The sequence below is a fragment of the Grammomys surdaster genome, unplaced genomic scaffold (assembly GCF_004785775.1).
Source record: "Grammomys surdaster isolate TR1022 unplaced genomic scaffold, NIH_TR_1.0 170, whole genome shotgun sequence".
Lineage (NCBI taxonomy): Eukaryota > Metazoa > Chordata > Mammalia > Rodentia > Muridae > Grammomys > Grammomys surdaster.
In genome coordinates this window covers 23851038-23871881 of record NW_021604618.1, presented here as the reverse complement: position 1 = coordinate 23871881, position 20844 = coordinate 23851038, and the positions used below count along the sequence as shown (strand labels likewise).

At 42.4% G+C, this 20844-nt stretch overlaps 1 protein-coding gene across 1 annotated transcript in view; it reads right to left on the bottom strand.

The window, feature by feature from the left end:
* Wdr76 (WD repeat domain 76) overlaps positions 1-17377 on the bottom strand; it is a 31327-nt gene extending 13950 nt beyond the window's left edge. The window contains 8 exon segments of the mRNA XM_028767134.1: positions 1736-1889; positions 3781-3824; positions 3905-4006; positions 5386-5512; positions 9225-9280; positions 11091-11183; positions 16320-16706; positions 17281-17377. Coding sequence (XP_028622967.1) covers positions 1736-1889; positions 3781-3824; positions 3905-4006; positions 5386-5512; positions 9225-9280; positions 11091-11183; positions 16320-16706; positions 17281-17352 — 1035 coding nt within the window. The 5' untranslated portion in view covers positions 17353-17377.
* Between the last annotated feature and the right edge of the window lie 3467 nt (positions 17378-20844).

The following is a 20844-nucleotide window of genomic DNA, read 5'->3' as shown; positions in this document are numbered from 1 at the left end:
TCTTCTGCTGTGTCGGGGATCTGATGCCCTCTTCTGCTGTCGGAGGACAGCTACCGTTTACTCATATACCTAAAATAAATCTTTAAAAAAAAAAAAAGGAAATAAAAACAAATGTTAAAAACAAATCTTTTAGAAGGGCTTTGCAGACCCCTTTAAACCCAACACTTGGAAACAGAGGCAGGCAGAGCTCTGTGATTTCAAGGCTTGCCTAGTCTACAGAACTGTCTCGAAAAAAATAAAACCATTAAAAAAAAATCACCACAAATATGGAGGAAGACAACATTCAGATCCTATCTGATCCTATTTTGAGCACAATTTAAAAACTCAGACTTTTCTTGTGGTTGTCATATATACACTTAATGTCTCCTGCCAGATAATTTATGTCCAGATGGCTAAAGATATTCAAGCTAAAAATGCTAGCTGGGCGGTGGTGGGGCACACCTTTAATCCGAGCACTTGGGAGGCAGAGGCAGGCAGATTTCTGAGTTCGAGGCCAGCCTGGTCTACAGAGTGAGTTCCAGGACAGCCACGGCTGTATGGAGAAACCCTGTCTCAAAAAACCTAAAAAAAAAAAAAAAAATCAAATAAAAAAAAAAGAAAAGAAAAAGAAAAAGAAATAAATAAAAATAAAAATCCTAAAGTTCTATACAACCATTTATTTATTTATTTATTTATTTATTTTGGTTTTTCGAGACAGGGTTTCTCTTTATAGCCCGGGCTGTCCTGGAACTCACTCTGTAGACCAGGCTGGCCTCGAACTCAGAAATCTGCCTGCCTCTACCTCCCAAGTGCTGGGATTAAAGGCTATACAACCATTTTAAATTCTACCAGATTTCTCAAATTTAAATCATAAAGCACAAAACTACAAATCTCAAGTAACATTTATAAATAAATGTTCTAGGCTATATCTTTCACACATTTCCATCAGGCAGATTTTAAATAACTTCCAAAAGATAGTACACTGACTTACTGTAAGGAGCAGGCCCTTAACAGGACTGACTCCATTCTGTAATAGGAAACTTGTAAAGACAAGTCTGGAAGTGAAGTTGTGCTGTGATAACCAGACACAAGTGGTTATCTGCCATGCATGTCAGCAGTAACACCAAATCAAACATAAAAAAGGAGGCCAACCAGAGCACTTCATCACACATTGGTAGCTATGACTGCCTGACGTGATCCTCCACCAAGCTTCCTCAGCTCCCGACCTTCAAAGAGATAAAGGAGAGAGCAATGCCTACACGGTCAAATTAGCAATTCAACTAGCTGGAAGCCACAGCCTGACATCCTCCCACCCCACTCTGCCTTCACAGACTCTGGACTCCGGACCTGTAACCAAGACCCATCATAAGGACTCAGGTCATACAGCCCATGAAGGAATGAGGTATTTATTGCTATGCTTATTTCTTTGGTAATTAACAATTTATTATTTGTATTCATTGTGCTGATATTGTTAGAGGCAATGCATAGGAAACGTGGCAATACCTCATTGTCGCAATAGCCTTGGCATTGGTGATAATATATTGTCTGCTGTGCATCATTAAAGAGCAATTGAATGCCAAAACCTCTGTCTCTGGCCTCTGTCTCTCTTCCTTCTTGAGGAGCTAATGATCTCAAGGTCAAATCCAGCATATGATCCCTGAGTGGAGTAGGACCTGTAGCTTCTCTCCCCAAGAGGATTCTAAACCTTATCACAACCTGGTCAGGACAGATAAGAGTCAGGGCTCGAGACACTTACTAAATCTCAAAATCCAATTCGTCCAGACTTGGACCCAGCTGCTACCAAGGTTCTCACTTCTGATGGATGGAGGGCCACAGAGGAGACTGCTCCTTTGGTCACCTTACAAACAGTAGCTTCACTGAGGACCATACCACTTAACTTGGCTTTGTAGCTACGAAAATTGGTAAGTTAAAAAGAAAAACAACCTCAATTGTCCAAGTAAGTAAAAAATAACTCAAAAGATGAGACATACAATCAGTAAATTCTGGCAAATATCCAACTCCAAGATGAAAAATAAAACAAATTACACAACATAGTTATTTTTCAATCATAAAATTAACTCTGATCATTTTAATGATGCCCTCAAACCTCTGGAGGCTACAGTTAAACCAGACATGCTCAGCCTGGAGACACAGCTCAGCAGAGGCAGCCACAGAGCCTATGTGTCTCTGCATATCTTGTACAGCTAGTGACATGTGCTACAAGACCATACAAGAGCCTCAGAGAAAGATTTTACGGCAATGATTCGATAGTGTGTAATAACAACCATAAGGATGTCCCCAATGTTTGGCTCATTAGTCCCATGTCTGGAAATCTAACAAGTAGCCTATATTATATATATGCACTTACACATGCATGCACAGACTAAATGGAAACTGACTCCAAACATCAAATGGGTAAGAGAAAGTGTGCTCTAGTAAATGTACACACACGTACACACACCCACGACAAAAAGGCACACCATGAAACTATAGACACATTAGAATTACATAGAACACACAGAAAGTATTTAAATAACATGTGAATTCATGTATTAAGCACTGGGTATATACCATATGCCAAGCAATGTTAGGGCTGAGATAAACTCTGCCTTCACAAAGCTTCCACCCAGTGTCAGGCCTGGCCTATTGCTGAAGGTTACAGTCTTAGCAGCTTCAGAAGTGAAGATTGCAAAGCCAAGGCCTGACTGAACACAGGTTTTTTTTTTTTTTTTTTAAATGTTTACTTATTTATTTTTATTTATATGTAAGTACACTGTAGCTGTCTTCAGACACACATCCATATGAGGGCATCAGATCTCATTGCAGATGGTTGTGAGCCACCATGTGGTTGCTGGGATTTGAACTCATGACCTCTAGGAGAGCAGTCAGTGCTCTTAACCACTGAGCCATCTCACCAGCCCCTGAACACAGGTTTTAATATTGATTTTCAACCTGACACAACTCAGAATCACTTGTGAAGAAGGCCATCTAAGACCCAATTGGCCTGGGGCATGTCTGTGGAGAATGTTCTTGACTGCGGTGGGAAGATCCACCCACTGTGGTTTGAACTATTCCCTAAGCAGGGAATCCTGAACTGTGTAAGAGGAGGAGAGAAAAGGCAGGGTATGATGATGTTCAATGTGGCCTGGACAACTTCGTGGTACTTCACCTCAAAAATGTAAAACAGAGAGCATGAGAGCTGGCTTAGAGGTTAAGGGCAGTTGCTATTCTTCCAGAGAACCCAGGTTCAGTTCCTAGCACCCACAAAGCAGCTTACAATCAGTTCTACAGGATTCAGTGTACTCTTCTGGCCTCTGTAGGCACCAGACACATGCAGTGTGCCCTTGTGTACAGGTGTGCAAAACATTTATATACATAAGTATTTCAAATACATAGAGCCAGGTGTGGTGATGAATACATTTAAACCCAGCAGATAGAGCAGAGTGGAGGGAGGCAGATAGAACTGAGTTTGAGGCCAGCCAGAATATACAATAAGACTGTCTCAAAAAAAGTAAATAAATAAATAAAATATCTATAAACTAGGGCTGGAGACATAGTTCAGTGGTAGAGCACTTGCCTGGTCCACTCAAGGCTTTTTAGTTCAATCCCTAACACTACGAAGAAAGCAAGCAAGCAAACCATTGTCACCACAGAAATAGGAGGGATGATGTCTTCACTTTTCAAGGTTTCCTATTAACAGTCTCCTGTAATAGTATTCATTACAGATTTTATACTACAAGCATCTCGGAAAGTATAAAACAAAGGTCAAAAGTAAAACAAAGTCAAGGACTTTTCACTTACCTTTTAATACTAGATAGCCCTTTCTTGGTCTTCCCATTACTTGTCTACAACATTAGAAGAGAAGAAGGAACTAAGTTACTATAATACATGACTTTCCTTAGTAAATGGCCGTCCCAAGTGATACCTGGCTCATCTCTGCCCATGTCTTCAAAGACGCTTTGAACAGTTTACTGTTGTCATCTTGGTTTTCAGGAATCATTTCTAAGGGTCCAGGAGGTAACAAAGGCTATCAAAAAGAAATGACAAAACATTGTTTGTCCTAGAATGTAAACTAAGAAGGGCTAGGGGTTCAGTCCTCATTTTCACTACTTTTCTTTCAGCACCAAAAACTGTGGCACGCCATAGGCATTCAAAATGGTTGGTTGTCAAACAGTGCATCATGGTACTCACCAGTAATCCCTGCACTCAGGAGGCTGAAGCAGGGGTCATGAGTTTCAGGCCAGGACCAGTTACACAGTGATATCCTAGGAAAAAAGTCTTTCTTCATGCCAAGGAAGGCCTGAGATGAATCTCATGTGGCAGAATGCTTGCCTCGTGAGCCTGACAAAAACCAGCTACTGTGGATTTCACCTCCAACCCCAGCACTGGGAAGGTGGGAGCAAGATCAGAAACTCAAAGTCACCCTGAACTAATTGGACCGCAAGAATTCAAGTTTTAAAAAAACCAAAAGCTATGTCAAGGGATCCTCTTCATTTGTTTTGTGTATGTGTGATGTATGTGCGTGTGTGTTCACATGAATGTGGGTGGACAGGCACATAAGGCATGTAGAAATATGTAGAAATCAGTCTCTGGTGCCGGTGGTCCCGCCTTCTATCTTAGTTTGAAACAGGTTCTCTCTACTGTTTGCTGCCCACCTCATGATGGAATGAAATCCACAGTGCAACACCAGCCTTTTGTGGGCTCTAGGTACTCACGTTCATACAGCAAGCACTTTACCCAGGGAGCCAGCTTCTTACTAAACCCTTCAAATGAAGAACTGTATGGATTCTATTTAATTTCGTCTTCTATAACATTTTGATACTGTCTTTTTATTCTAGGAATGTTCTTACTCTCTATTCAGGCTAGCCTCAAACTATGAAACTCAGCTCTCCTCAAACTTGTGACCATCCTCCTACATTAGCCTCCCAAACACTAAGATTACACACGTGACCCACCATACAATTTTCCAAATGTGAAAACTGAAGCTCACAAAGAGCAAGTGACTTGGCCAAAACTCCATTAATTCCTGCAGAAAAACAGACTATTACCCAGAATTAACAACTCTAAAGCCTTATTAAGCTATATACAATATATACAATATCCAACTATTAAATCAATAAAATTGAAACCAAACAAAGATCCACTAGAGTTATTCCAAATATTTTACATCATCCTTCAGATTTTTTTTTTTTTTTTTTTTTTTTTTTTTTTTGGTTTTTCGAGACAGGGTTTCTCTGTGTAGCCCTGGCTGTCCTGGAACTCACTCTGTAGACCAGGCTGGCCTCGAACTCAGAAATCCACCTGCCTCTGCCTCCCAAGTGTTGGGATTAAAGGCGTGCGCCACCACCGCCCGGCTCATTTTTCAGAATTTGATTAAGCTAAACGTACTTTACTTGTATTTCTTACATTTTCTTCTTCTACTAATGTTGGCTGTGTTGGAGATGCTGGTAATGAAACTCCCAAAGGGTCTACTTTCAACAACCGCATGGACCTTCGACATCCGATTTCATTTTCTTTCTTCTTAGGCCTCTTTCTAAAAGAGTGGAGGAAATATTCATGTTTTTCTCACTGAATAGGAAAATGTATTTAGTAACTTTTAAATTTTTTTTGAAATTTATTTTTATGTCTATATTGTGTGTGCCTGTGCCCAACAAGGCCAAGGCGTCCAATCATCTGGAATTGGAGCTACAGGTGCTGGCGAGTCACTGCTGTGAGTGCCGGGACCAAGTCCAGGACACCAGAGAGGAACAATGTGTGCTCCTGACTACTTGGCCATCTCCTCAGTCTATATAGTAATTTAAAGAAATGAGTATCTAAGAATGTACACTAGAGCTATAATCACACATTTTATATATAAATATATAAATATGCACTGGCCTGTGTGTGTGCGCGTGTGCATGCGTGTGTGCTTATTTGTATGTGAACTACGTACATACAGTGAAACAGAGATCAGAGCACTTGTTCACGCAGGAGGCCTGGCACATAACCATCTATAACTCCAGTCCCATAACTCTAGCCCCAGGGGACCTGAACCCTCTCCTGATCTTCTCAGGCACCAAGCATGCATGCGGTACACAGACATACATGAAGGCAAAACATTCATATACACAAAGTAACTAAATCTAAAAAAACTCTGAAATTAAAACAAGAAAAGAAAAACCGTATCAGCCAGGCGGTGGTGGTACACGCCTTTAATCCTAGCACTTGGGAGGCAGAGGCAGGCGGATTTCTGAGTTCGAGGCCAGCCTGGTCTACAGAGTGAGTTCCAGGACAGCCAGGGCTATACAGAGAAACCCTATCTCGAAAAACCAAAAAAAAAAAAAAAAAGTATCAAATAAAATAATATGCAACTATAAAAGAATGAAATATGACTTAGGGTATATCTCTGAGAGAGAAAGCCCCTGGCCCCTGGCCATCACACACACTTGCAAACAAACACACACACACACACACACACACACACACCCAGAGTGAACCAATAAAAGATTGTGGTGAAACAAATAAAAAAAAAGCAGAGGGAAAGACAGCTGAGGAAAAAGATGCCTCTTCAACTACTTCCATATATATTTCAAACTAATCTACAGGGTTGGAAATGTAGCTCAGTGGTAGAGCGTCAATTGCCCACAATTCATGACATTCTGGATTTGATCACCAGCAATGTTTTAAAAAAAAAAAGGTACCACCATAGGTAGTATTTTACACGCTGCTCAAACAACCTGCATAGGAATCTATTGCCAGAGACCCCACACTTATCCAGAATTACTCAGACTTCAGAATCTTCAAAACAATGGCTGGAGTGCAGCTTAGGGGTAAAAAAACCCACTTGCCTATCATATGGTCCAACCCCCAGCAACCTCCCACAACAGAATTCTTACAGGATATTTGATTATTGTACATAGGAAACCTAACTACTAGCAAAATATACAAACTTAGACAGATAATGAGCTTGTCAGATGCAGTTAGGTGTGCCCTGGAGAGATACGAGTGGGTGTGCCTCTAAAAGCCTCCATAGATAAGAACGCTAAAGTTCCTGCCAGTTAAGAAAAGTTGCTTACGAGAAGTCTAAGACCAGAGAAAAGGAAGTTGGGAGGCCTTGAGCTATCCCACCTTAAAGGTGAAATAGTTTACTCCTACTGACTTGGCCTGGAGCACCCCCACCATGATGGTGATGTGGTTCAGCCTGCCAAGCATGTGTGGGAGGAACAACAGACTTTATATAAGCAACCAGACCTTTGATATATCTCTCTCCCTCCCCCCTTCTTTCCCTCCTTCCTCACTTCCTTACTCTCTCTTCCCTCTGCCATCTCTTTCCTCTCTTATGAAAGGAGCTCAGAGTAAGAGACAGGGATTGTCTCTTTGGGATTGCAGTAACAGCAGAGAAGAATTATGCAGGATACACTTAAAACAGTCTTCTAGGAAAGAGAGCTAGGGAGCTCCCTAAATCTGACACAGACAGAGATTTCTAGAGAGGTAACAGTAGAGCTGTAGGATCATACTTCTAAATAGATATTCTGTGTCTAACTAAGAAAATAAAGTTACTTCACTGAGCTAGTAGGTTTTTACCTCAGCTTCCATCTCCACCTCTTTACTGGTATGAATAACAGATAATTAACACAGTTACAGAGAAGAGCTCTTCATTATGATGGAAATCTGGCCATTAACTGTAGAATAAACCAAGACAACAGGTGCTGCAATTCCAGCACTGATACACAGACCCAAGAGAACACAAATCAGAGGCCAGTCTGGGCTGCACATGGATGTCCAGGCAAACTTGGGCTACACGGTGAGACTCCATCTCAGAAAACAAACAAGGAGGAGAGACAACTCAGTGGGTGGTCACTTGCTGACCCACATAAGAAGCTGGATGCTAGAGGTGCAGATCTTTAAAGCCAGCATTAGATGGTGGAAACAGGAGGACACCAAGAGCTAGCTGACTAGCCTCCCTCAAAAGAGACAACTTCCAATTCAGTGAGAAGTCTCATGAAAATTAGAAAAGAGAATAAGAGGAAGACTATGAACAATGTGTGCAGCCATGGGTGCACACAAGCATTCATAGCCACACACTGACCTGCAAACACCACACACACACAAAGCACATGCCACATAGCTGTGTGTGCATGCATGCACACGAGCCTTCATGGCCACACATTCATCTGCATATACTACATACACACAGAGCACATACTACACATCTGCACGCATGCACACAAGACTTCACGCTCACACCCCCACCTGCATACATCATGTACACACATAACACACTCTACACACCCCACAAGGGGGAATGAATGGATGAATCTGGGTCAGAAAGATGGTTCAGTGGTAAAGGGACCTGTAGCCAAAGCCAAATGGTGGAAAGAAAATAAATTCCCACAACTTGCTGTAGGATGTACATACCCATAAACACAAACAAACTATAATGTAACTTGCATCACTCTCTGCTTGACAAATTCAAGGCAGCCTGTGTTACATGGTGTATTTCACGCCACCTTAATCTACAGCATGAGATGCCAAAAAAATAAGAAAAGGCTGGTGGGATACACTAGTAATCCCAGTGCTCAGGAGGCAGAGGGAGGAGGATCTCTCTGAGTTCGAGGCTACCTGAGTATACAGAAAGAGTTTCAGGACAGCCAGGGCTACATAGACAAACCCCATCTTGAAAACGAAAATAATTCTTTTACAAATTTAAACCTGACTTTGGTCTAAGAGCAAGTGCCAGGACAGCCAGGCCTATGTTGAAAAAATCTTTAGATTTTATTTATTATTATTTAATGAATATTTCTGAATGCGGGGATGAGTTTATAATCACTACACTGTGCAAAAGTACCCAGAGGCCAAAAAGAGGGAATCGAATACCCTAGAACTAAGGTATTAAGCTTAAGCTGCCATGAGGGTGTGAGGAACTAAAACTAGGTCCTCTGGAATAGCTATAAACCACTGAGCCACTGCTCCAGCTCAAGATTTGTTCACTTTCACAGGCTTTCTTCTCTTTACTATATAACTCCCATGCTACCAACCTGAAACCTCTGCCTCTACAAACACTGTGTGCAGAACCTTCATTTACACTCAAATGACTTCAGAAGCAATCAAAAGGCTTGGCTAACAATAAAATGTACAAGCTAGGCATGGTGGCATATGCCCATAATCCTATCCCTTGAGAACAAAATAAGAAGCTTGAGGCTTGAGTCTTGTCTCAAAACTTGACGGTGTAGCTCATGTTAAGCACATCCTCTTTTCTGTCTTACCTCTTTGATTCAGGTGGCACATTCTTCTTGATCATTCCACGGAGCCTTGCAGCTGACTGAAAAGCACACAAAACAAGTATATATAAATATGCTACCATATAGCTACATTGTTTATCAATTAAAATATTAAGTATCTGCTACTATATCTAGGTTTATTTAAGAAATAAAGAGCCTTAAGATGTGATACTTATTCACAGTAGATAAATACATCAACAATAAAAGCAAGTATATGTTACCATCTGACATACTAGCTTTATGGTAACTGAGCCAAGCTCCTTATGAGTTTACAAGAGTAAATACAGTATTTAATAAACATACTATCACATGACTAGCAGTGTGGCTCTGAGGACAGAACCTGCTTAACATGCATAGGAGTGCCTGTATTCATAACACTGCAAGAAAGAAATTTAAAAACCTAGTAAGTGGGGATGGAGAAATGGCTTAGCGGTTAAAAGCACTGACTGCTCTTGCAGAAGTCCTGCGTTCAATTCCCAGCAACCACATGGTGGCTCACAATCATCTGAAATGAGATCTAATGCCCTCTTCTGGTGTGTGAAAGAAAGAAAGAAAACCTAGTAAGTGAAGTGAGGTGGCTCACACATATCTATAATCCCAACTTTTAGGAGGCTGAATACAAATGGACAATTTCAAGGCCAGCCTGGCTACATGGGCTGTCTTAAAAAAAAAAAAAGGCAGTGAGATGACTTGACCTATAAAAACAATTGCTGCCAAGCCTGACGATGACCTGGATTCAGCTTCTAGGACTCACATGGGGCAGAGCCAAAGTTGACCTCTGACCTTCACACATGTACCATAGCATACGCTTGTCTTTCTCAAAACTAAATGTACTCAAAAAATTAAAAGTGAGAGTCAGGCATGGTGATGCAACCCTTTAATCCTAGCACTCAGGAAGCAGAGGCAGACTGATCAATACATTGCAGACCCGTCTGGTCTACAGACCAAGATCCAGGGCAGCCAGGCTCATGCAGAGAAGACCTGTCTTAAAAAAGTAAAAAACAAACAAACAAACAAACAAACAAATAAATAAATAATCCTAAATGGATGACACCTCAGGAAAATACCTGAGATTGACCTTGTCTTTGATTGATCTTTGGCCTCCAACTGTACACACACCAAAAAAAAAAAAAAAAAAAAAAAAAAGGAAAGGATGAAAAAGAAAAAAATATGCCTAGACACAATTAAACATGGTAATGAAAACCATGGATCTGGCTGCACAGGGACAGTGCTTACAGGAGGAGCTCGCCTAGCATGTAAGAGGACCCTGCATCTGATCCAGCACGGCCAAAGGAAAAAAACGGCATAAATCAGAACGGGATTCCTTACACTCATCCTGCACCATCTCCTTTCCAATAAGTAAATGTAAAGTCCCACCGGGAACTTATTGGCTAATAAACTTTCAAACTGGTTTGAAATCTTCTATTGTTGTTCTTGATTTTTAAGATAGGGTTTCATGTAACCCAGGCTGGCCTCAAACTTACTATGTAGCTCAGAGATGACACTGAAATACTATTGTCGAGTCCCCACTTAAGTTCAGGGAGGACAGCATGCAACACCCACCAGCAGACTCACAAACATCTACAACAGGACATACAAAGAAGAACAAGCAGCCGAGCTCTTGGGGGCACATGCTTTAATCCCAGCAGTGCGGGAGGTAGAGGCAGAAACCCCACTCTACACTGAAACCCAACCTGGTGTCTGCAGGGACTTCCAAAGGAGGAGGAGGACAATGACCACAAACCACCTTAGGTCACACACTGCTTGGATTTTGTCTTCCCTCATATGACACTATGGAAGATTACCATCTAGTTATCTCACCTTTGCTTTCATTACAAATTTCATACATACCTCAGCTAACTGAAGGGAAGCAAAAAAGTTTGCATTTTCTCTGATGTTCCTCATTCTCTTCCTCTCATAAGGTGACAATCCTGAAAAATCATCCTAGAAAATAGACCCCCCACCAAAAAAAAAGTCACTTCACTCATTAACAGCAAAACAACATTCAGAACCAGATACTCATTCTCTACCCAGACACTTCCTTTCAAACTCCACACAGACTCTAACTGTTTCATATTATCTCAACCAACAGCCCAGTCTTTGCTGGACTGGATAGTAAGAGAATCCTATCTTGGAATACCTGTATGGTTTTCCATTTAAAAAGAAGTAATCTGCCTGACATGATGGCATGCACCTTCAATTCCAGCACTTAAGAGGCAGAAGTGGACAGATCTTTTAATCTGGTCTACATTGTGAGTTCCAGGACAGCCAGGGTCCCGTGTCTCAAGAAAAAAAAAAAGTAATATAATATTGGGAGCAAATGCCATGCCTTATAGCAGACAAATGATATTTTAATAATAATAATAATAACTACAATGATGATGATAATAATAATCTTCAATTAACACAAGCAATCAATGAATACATGCATGGGTGGTTCACACCTGCAAATCCGAGCACTGGATGACAAAGGCAGCATTCCTGGGGCTCAATCTTTAAACCTCACATCTTAATATCTACTTATTGTGCATGCCCATGTGTGTATACACATTGGAGGTCAGAGGACAGCTCTGAAGAATTGGCTCCCTCACCACCTGGGTCCTAGAGATTAAACTCAGTCATCAGCATTAGCAGTGTGGCACCTTTACCTACTGAGCCATCTCACTGGGCCACACTTTTAAAAACCATAGGAGAGGGAATTACAGGCAGCAAAGTGCTGGGACCTTGTTTTTACAAACATGTGCTCAAAAACAGAATTAGGTGCATATGTACACATACACCTTACTTAACATATGTGCATTGTTACTTTGGCAAAAATAAATAATCTTCTCCAAGTAAAAGTGAAATGTTTGCATTTGTCACTGCTTTGTTTGGTTTTGTTGAGGCAGGGTTTCTTAATGTTTAATTTGTTATTATTTTAGGTTCATTGGTGTTTTGCCTGCATGTGTATATGTGTGAGGGTGTCAGAAGTCTTGGAACTGCAGTTACAGACATGAGCTGCCTCTAGGGTGCTTGGGAATAGAACCCAGGACTTCTGGGAGAGCAGCAAGTGTTCTTAACCCCTGTGCCATCTCTCCAGCCCAAGACAGGGTTTCAGATATCCCAGGCTAGACTTGAAACTGGTATATGGCCAAGAATGACCTTTAACTTTGGATCCACCTGTCTCCCAAGTGCTAGCACCATTACAGTGTATTCCCTACCACAGCTGCTGATGGGTGCTGGTAATGAATCCAAGAGCTTCTACCTGCTTGATCCCTACTCCCCCTCCACCATCCCCTTTCATGCCCCCTATGAAGTCAGGGTCTTGCTACTTAGGCTGCCTGGCACTCACTAAGTCTAGGCTGATCACAAACTCATAGTGCTCCTCTTTCAGCCTCAGCACATGTCAACAGGCCAGCTTTGTCACCATTGCCTATAAAACTGTGGCTCGCTAGCTTCATGACCTGAATTTGTTCCCCAAAATCCACAAGGTGGGCAGGAAAGAACCGACTCTCAAAGTTGTCTTTTGATTTCAAACTACATGGACATACAGTCAATCACATCAATCAATAAACATGAGAATAATTTTTTGATATTATGTGTCAGGAGTGTCACCAGCACTATCCTTGAGTCCACAGTTTCAGCTATGGTCAACCAGGATCCAAAAACATCCACTGGAACTTTCAGAAATAAACACTTCATAGGTTTTAAGCTGTGTGCTTTTCTGAGAAACTTGTAAAAAAAAAAAAAAAAAAGAAAAGAAAACCTCACAGTTCTGCAATTTTATACATAGAACAAAACACACAACAGTCCCCCTATCCCCAAGGGACACAGTCTAAGACTCCTAAATGACTGCTTGAAACCATGAACACCATAAACCTTACATATAATTTTTCTTATACATATATCATGCCTATACTATGCTCTCACGTAACCTAGGTATAGTAAGACACTGGTAACAGAGGCTGGTGGTGTGGTATAACACTTGCCTACCACATTAAAGACCATGAGTTCAATTTCTGATAGCACACACATCAAATAAGTGAGTAATAAAATCTGAGGTCTGAAGAGATGGCTTAACAGTTAAGAGTACTTACTGCTTTTCTGGAGGATCAGAATATTCAAGTCTTAATTCCCACATCAGGCAGCTCATAATCCAGCATCCACACACAGGCCACCCATACCCCCACCAACACACACACACAATCTAAAATCATAAAAAACATCCTCAAAATAAATAAGATAGCCCAAGCATGGTGGGACACGTCTTTATGCCCAGGACACAAGAGGCAGGGGCAGGCAGAGCTGAGTTTCAAGTTACCCTGGTCTACACAGAAAGCTCCAGGGCATCCAGGGCTACAGATTAAGATTGCATCTTTTTTTTTTGGTTTTTTGAGACAGGGTTTCTCTGTGTAGCCCTGGCTGTCCTGGAACTCACTCTGTAGACCAGGCTGGCCTCGAACTCTCGAACTCAGAAATCCGCCTGCCTCTGCCTCCCAAGTGCTGGGACTGAAGGCGTGGGCCACCACCTCCCGGCTAAGATTGCATCTTAAAAGAAAAAAATAAAGTGCAGGACCAGAGAGATAACTCAGGAGGTAAAGGCACTTGTGTACCAAACCTAAGAACAGATTTCCACAGGTAGAAAGAAAACCAACTCCTGTAAGCTGTCCTCTGACCTCAATGCTCTTGCAGAGAAGACCTGAGTTGGGGTCTCAGTACCCATGTCAGGAGGCTCACAAGGGTCTCAAACTCTACTTGCAGGAAATGGGAAGTCTTCTAGCCTCCTAGGGCACTCAGGCCACTCCTACCCCTTTGTGTGCATTCATTCACACAAAGATTATAAAATGGAGCTAGAGAGGTGACTCACTGCTTAAGAGCACTGGCTGTAATGCAGAGGACTGGGTTCAGTTCTCAGCACCTACATGGTGGCTCACAGCCATGTGTAAAATGATTCAGTACATCCTGAAAATCTTCTTCTGACCTCCACAAGCAGCAAGCATGCATGTGGTACACATTCATACATTCAGGAAAAAACACTTACACCCATAAAAGCAAAGTAAATCTAAAAGGAAAAAAACTTGGTATGTAGTAACATAAAAAACCTTTAAGAATTTCAGGAGGGCCAATGGCTACATAGTGAGACCCTGTCTCAAATTTTAAAGATAATTAAAAAAAAACCTAACTAAAAATTCTTTACATACCATGTAAAGTCTTTGCCTAGGGGAAGCACAAGCAACATCTACCCACAGTTGACTCTGGAGAACTTCCTTCCAGAGCACAGGTGCAGAGTTACTTACAGGAGTGTGGGTGTTTGCCTGCTAAATGCCATACAGGAAAGGCTTTTACCTAGCTGTTGTGATGACTCATGAATGTTGTATTTTCTAGCTATGTAAAAGTATGTCCTTGCTGCATGTGTTGGTACACACCTTTAACTCCAGCACTTGGGGGGCTTCAAGGCCAGCCTGATCTACTAAGCAAGTCTGGGACAGCCTTGGAATCTGCAGTGAAGACTAGTAGGATATGTAAATGTCACTTCCTCACCTGCTTTTAAAAGAAGGGCAAGCTGCCCTAGGGAAGGTAAGCTGCCAAAAGGAAGGTGACCTTCCCCAAGCAGCTGACAAAGCCAACAAGTAAAGTAAGGAATGTGTCTTTTGAATAATAAAGATCTGGTGACCACAACTAGAGCAGGAAGAAGCTCATGGAGGCAGACAGAAGCAGGAGGCAGTAGCAGGACACACCTGGGAAGCAGGCAGTGAAAACCACATGGAGAGACACAATGGCATAAGTTGGTTAAGTTAGAGGCTAGCTGGTAGACAGACCGCCCCAGCAAGAGGCCAACAGCCCTAAACAATATAGATGTCTCTGTGTCTTTATTAAACCTCAAGCAGGATCCCCGATAGCCCTGCAATGCCCAGCAGATAGATAACTTCCCAAGCTGCATAGATGGACCCTTTTCTAAAGTTCTCACTAGTCTACATAGAGTCTAGCCTGTCCCGGGCAGTGTCATGCACTTAGGACAGGTGCATACCACAAGTGGCTGCAGAGGGGCTGTGACTATCTAAATAGCTGACAAAGCCAGCTGGGACTATCTTTTGTAAGTCGGCAAAGCTGAATGCTCCAACCAAGATGGGAGCTGTTTAGCTCTAAGGATAGTCTTGGACAACTCAAATAAAAGGTATCTGAGGACCAGAGAGAGGACTCTGGGTAAAGTGATCACCATGGAAGCATGAGAACGTGGGTTCAGATCCTCAGCACTGCATAGAATCTAACAAAATCAAACACGACCGTGACCACATGCTTCCCCACTTCCTAAGTTTTAGGAGGAAGTACCCTGTTTGAAAGTGATGTCTAATTGAATGGCAGACAAAATGACAAATCAGAGAACGTGTTGATAGAACAGGCCATGCCCAACTCTCCTAACATCTGAAAGGAAAGGGAAACTACTCATGGACAATACAGAAAGAGAACAGGTACTTTTACCAACACAGTTAGAGAGAAACAGGTTGCAGGAGAGAACAAGCTAGACACAGGTAAAGACAAAATGAGAAGGAGCCAGAAGATTAGCACATACTCCCAAAGTTAGGATGTGGCCCAGGTATGCAATTCAGAGCTGAGAGAGAAGCCGCCAGATTGAATCAGTCAGCTTGGATAGGAGTATGAACCAGAACAGCTGAGTTGACCAGCCTTCCAAAGAACTAGAAAGGGTGAGCTTATTCAGTCTCAGAGGCTGAAAACACTCTAGGACTATATTAGATTGAAGGGAGGCCAGAAACTTCCAGGTCTAGGCCTAGGTTAGCAGATCGAGGCAGTAAGTCTCTGAGAAGACAATCACATCAAGTGAATAAAAGTTATTTTAACCAAAAGGTGCCTGCTGTCATACCTGAGAATCTGATTTTAATTCCTATAACCTCTACACTTGGGTCAAGGCATATACACGCACACGCACCGCTGTTCAGACACACAAACACATGTATACACAAAACTTTTAAAATTTATATTAGATGATAAAACAGATTTTTCTGGAGATTCTTCACCACCTTAGCTTTCAGAACTTCTAGTTTCAAAATAAGAAGATAATTAGAACAACTAATTAGCTCTTACCAGGCCTGCTGCACTGTCTTCGTCGCTGCTCTCCATGTCCACACTGGGAGTCACTGAATCCAAGGAGCTCTTGTGGTCCAGCTTGGTGCTTTCAGTATAAGCTTCCAAGGATGGTTTCAGCAGAAGAGATTCTGCCTTAGAAGAAAATGCCTTCATTTTTGAAGTTAAAACCTTTCTACAAGTTTTCTTCTGATCTGTCTTCTTATGAACCACTGATTTGCTAGAATTATTTTCAACCAGGGATTTGGAGAACTTAAATAGGCCTAGCTTAGAATTGCTGAGCGAAAACGGGTAGAGATAAACCTTGGCTGTTTTCCTTAAAGTTGTAATCTGTATCGGTCTCAGAGAAGTATAAGCAATATTTTCATTTTCTTCATATTCATTCACCTATTCAGGAAATAAAGGAAAAGAGGATTAGGAATTCGAGATCCTATGCTCTTCCATACCAGGGCAGGAGACAAATCTGAGTAAATAAGTCTAACTCCTATTCCACAGTCACATGATTCAAATTGATGGCCTGTTAGGAAATTTTTTTCTTCTCCAAAATCTGGATAGTTAACTCTCTAACCTGAATGTAATTTCCGAAGGCAAATTTCAGTCTGAGGTGATTACAACAAAAGTCAGACACAGGATATCTGGAATTGCTTCAAGCTGACAGTAACTTTTTGCAAAACAATGGCAGGGAACCAGGGGAAAGGGCCCCAAGTCCTAGCTATCCTACAGTTTGGGCAACATTTTGGGGTTGACCTCTAACTCAGAGTTCCACCTGCTTCTGCCTAGAGAGTGATGGGATCAAAGGCAAATCTACTGTAATTTCTGGGGTTAGTAGTAAATTTTCCAGAAAGTTTAAGGACCTAATTTTCTCTTTAAAAGAAAAAAAAAAAAAGCAGGAATCACAGCTTTTCCTTGACGACAGGTGCCAGCGGCTGGCAAACCCCTCCCGGCCCGAATCAGGTCTCACCTGCACCTGGGGACATCCTTTGGAGCCCGCCTTTTCCTCAGCCTCAGCAATCAACCTAGAAATCTCAGACATCTTTCTGCCACTGAGCAGGGGAGCTCTTCCCGTTGAAACCGAGGCGGGATTGGGCGGGGCCCTGCGGGATGTGGGCCGACACGAGGGAGGAGCCTGGGCGGCCAGCACAAATGAGCTGTGTGGATCCCCTGGGCCATAAAGGCTTTAGGCGCCTTTTTTGTTTTGTTTCGTTTATATCCTCAATAGCTCCCTCCTCTGCACATTCCAGGTCTGAACCTGCAGCTCACCTTTCCGGTAGGATTGGCTCACCATACAGCTCCAAGGACCCACCTGTGACCCTCCCCTAAATGCCAGGGCTTTTACTGGGTGCTGCGAATTCAATCTCAAGCTTCGAATTTGGGCAACTACCACTCTTACCTAGTGAGCCATTTACCCGGCGGTGTTTTGTTTTGCTTTTTATACAGCTACATCTCTCTCTGTCACACAGACTAGCCTCATAATCCTACTGCCTCTGCTTCTGGAATGTGGGATGCAGAATCTAAACCAACACTTACATTGGATCCTGTAATATTGAGCCTAGTACTCCTCGAGATCTTGCTTTAAAAAGTACTACTTTACAGCATGACCCCTAGAAAAAAATCCATACGCATGCCAGGCGGTTGTGGCGCACGCCTTTAATCCCAGCACTTGGGAGGCAAAGGCAGGTGGATTTCTGAGTTAGAAGTCAGCCTGGTCTACAGAATGAGTTCCAGGACAGCCAGGGCTACACACAGAAACCCTGTCTCGAAAAAAAAAAAAAAAAATCCATACGCTCATAGATGCCATAAGGAATGGAAGACAAATAAGCATATAGATCAATAGGATGAGCTTGGAAGAAATGACGCAGTCAGTAAGGTGCTGGCAGTAGACCTGTGTTTGATTCCCAGCATCCAAATTAAAAAGCGAGGGTTACAATCCCAGCACGGGAGACGTTAGACAAGTGGAGTTCTGCAGCTCCATGGCTAAACTGACTCACCTAAACACAGAGCCCAGGTCCAGGAAACACTGTCTCAAAACCAAGGGAGATGATGCCACAGGTAAGGATGTTGGACACCCAAGCCTAGTACCTTTATTTTACTTGCAGAGCCTACATAAGGGCTATTTCTCACTGCTGTCCTCTGAACTTCAAAACCTACACCAAGGAACACCAACCCCCATAATAGTAAAAAGAATTTTGTAAAGGTAGACACCTCCTGAGGAAGGACGCTCAAGATTGTCCTCTGACCTCCATGTGCATGTATGTACACAAATTTCTCGACCACCACAGAGGTGTACACTCACCCCAGTGCACACAAACAGTGAATGTTCAGCCTTTACTTCTGCCCACAGTCTTGCAATGTGACTACTAGGAAACCGAACCTCACCATTACTGTGCGTTTTTAAATCCTAAGAAGGGGAGCAGCTAAGCAAGATGATCCACACTTGCCACCCCAGACTTGCGAGACGGAGGCAGGTGGGTCAGGAATTCAAACTCCTCATCATCAGCTACACAGGCAGGTCAAGGGAAGCCTGTATTACATGAACCCTGTCGCAAAGAGAGGGGCACATTTAAAGAAAAATAAGGAAGGGCTGTAGAGATGGCACAGGGGTTAAGAGCACTGACTGCTCTTCAAGGGGTCCTGAGTTCAATTTCCAGCAATGACATGGTGGCTCACAGCCATCTGTAATGGGATCTGATGCCCTCTTCTGGTGTGTCTGACAGCTACAGTGTATTCATGAAAATAAAATAAAAAGAGTAAGCATTCCGTGTTGCTTGGTTTCTAAGCGCTGACGACGCTGGTGAGGTTGCACATGACTACATGTCTACCTTGTTTTACGTAAAGAAAACCTATGGATGGCCAGTGTTGGCAAAGGCCTATAACCCGTCCTCAGCACTGGTGCAATAGAGACGACAGCAAGTAGCAATCCAGTCAGTCTGGGCTACAGCAGCAGAACTTTGTCTGGGGGGCAGTGGCAGAAGACTTTCAAAGCTAAACCACACACTGGGAATGTAACTCAGTAGAATATTTACCTAGAATCCACAAAGACCCTGGATTCTATTCCCAGCATCACATAAAACCAAGCACGGAGACCCACACCTGTAATCTCAGCTCTAGGCAATCAAACACAGGAGAATCAGAACTTCCACATCATCCTCTCTTACTGTGAGAGTCAGAGGCCAGACTGGGATACATATACCTGTGTCTCAAGTTTAAAAAAAAAAAAAAAAAAAGCTAAAAGCCTGAGAATATGGGCATTTCCAAATGGGATTTTCTCACTGTCTTTTATAAAGTCAAGACCTTTTTAAGCCTTTTCCTAGCACTGTCTTGAGTTGCTAGGAAACAAAACAATTATCTTCCCAACACATTTACTCCCCATGCAGTGCAGTTCCCTACTCCAAGCTAAGCTCTGCTCAGAACACTGCTCTAATGCTGAACTGCACCTGCAGCTCAGCCGTATGATTTTTAGGCTGATAAATTTAGGCTGATAAATTTTAGGCTGATAATATAACATTTCTATGTCCAGTGAACCGGCACACCTATAGAGAATCCTAGCTACTCAGGAAGGAATAAATGAACAACAACCAACTTAGAGGCAAAAACAAACAAACAAACCGATATGGGAAACACAGCTTCAAAATAACAGGAAAAAACCATTACTGTCTACTCTGGCCTTTTAAGGCTTTTCTAGGTGTAAGCGTCGTCTACTCTGGCCTTTTAAGGCTTTTCTAGGTGTAAGCGTCGTCCTTGTCTCGTAAATTGAAAACCCTCACTACTTAAAGTTGGTCAATTTCCTCTCTTGACCCAGTAAAGACCCAAGTGAAATAATTTGATAATTATATTAATAGCACTTTCTTTTTTTCTTTTTTTTTTTTGTTTTTTGTTTTGTTTTTCGAGACAGGGTTTCTCTGTGTATAGCCCTGGCTGTCCTGGAACTTACTCTATAGACCAGGCCGGCCTCGAACTCAGAAATCCGCCTGCCTCTGCCTCCGAACTGCTGGGATTAAAGGTGTGCGCCACCACAGCCCGGCTTCAATAGCACTTTCAAAGTCCTATATAATATTGTACTCCCAGAATTTTCACTAAGAAGACCGACTAGCCTCAATTTCAGAGGTCCACCTGCCTCCGGTGTATGTCCCAACCGACAGGCGGCCGCGCTGGCCTCCAAAACGCATTCCTGTTTTATGCTCCCAAATGCTGGAATTACAAAAGGGACCCAAGTATCCAAAACAAACTCTTAACACTTATGAGCTTCCAACAATATGCACAGTCCCTCCTAATCTCCTCGGTTACTTCAAAAAATAATGAAACCTTTAATCTGAACCTTCCTGGACCTTACCAAAAACCCAAAAGAAGCAACTGTCAGCCAGAAAGATCTTCTAAGTTTTCAACGATTTAAGACAGGAAAGTTGCCTAGGCAGACTCGTAAATTTGTGTCAAGCCCTTTAAGTGGTCTGAGATCGGCGTTCCTCCATTTCCCACAATCCTCTGTTATATACTTCCGGTTCCTCTACCTTCGCCGGAAGTTGTTTCT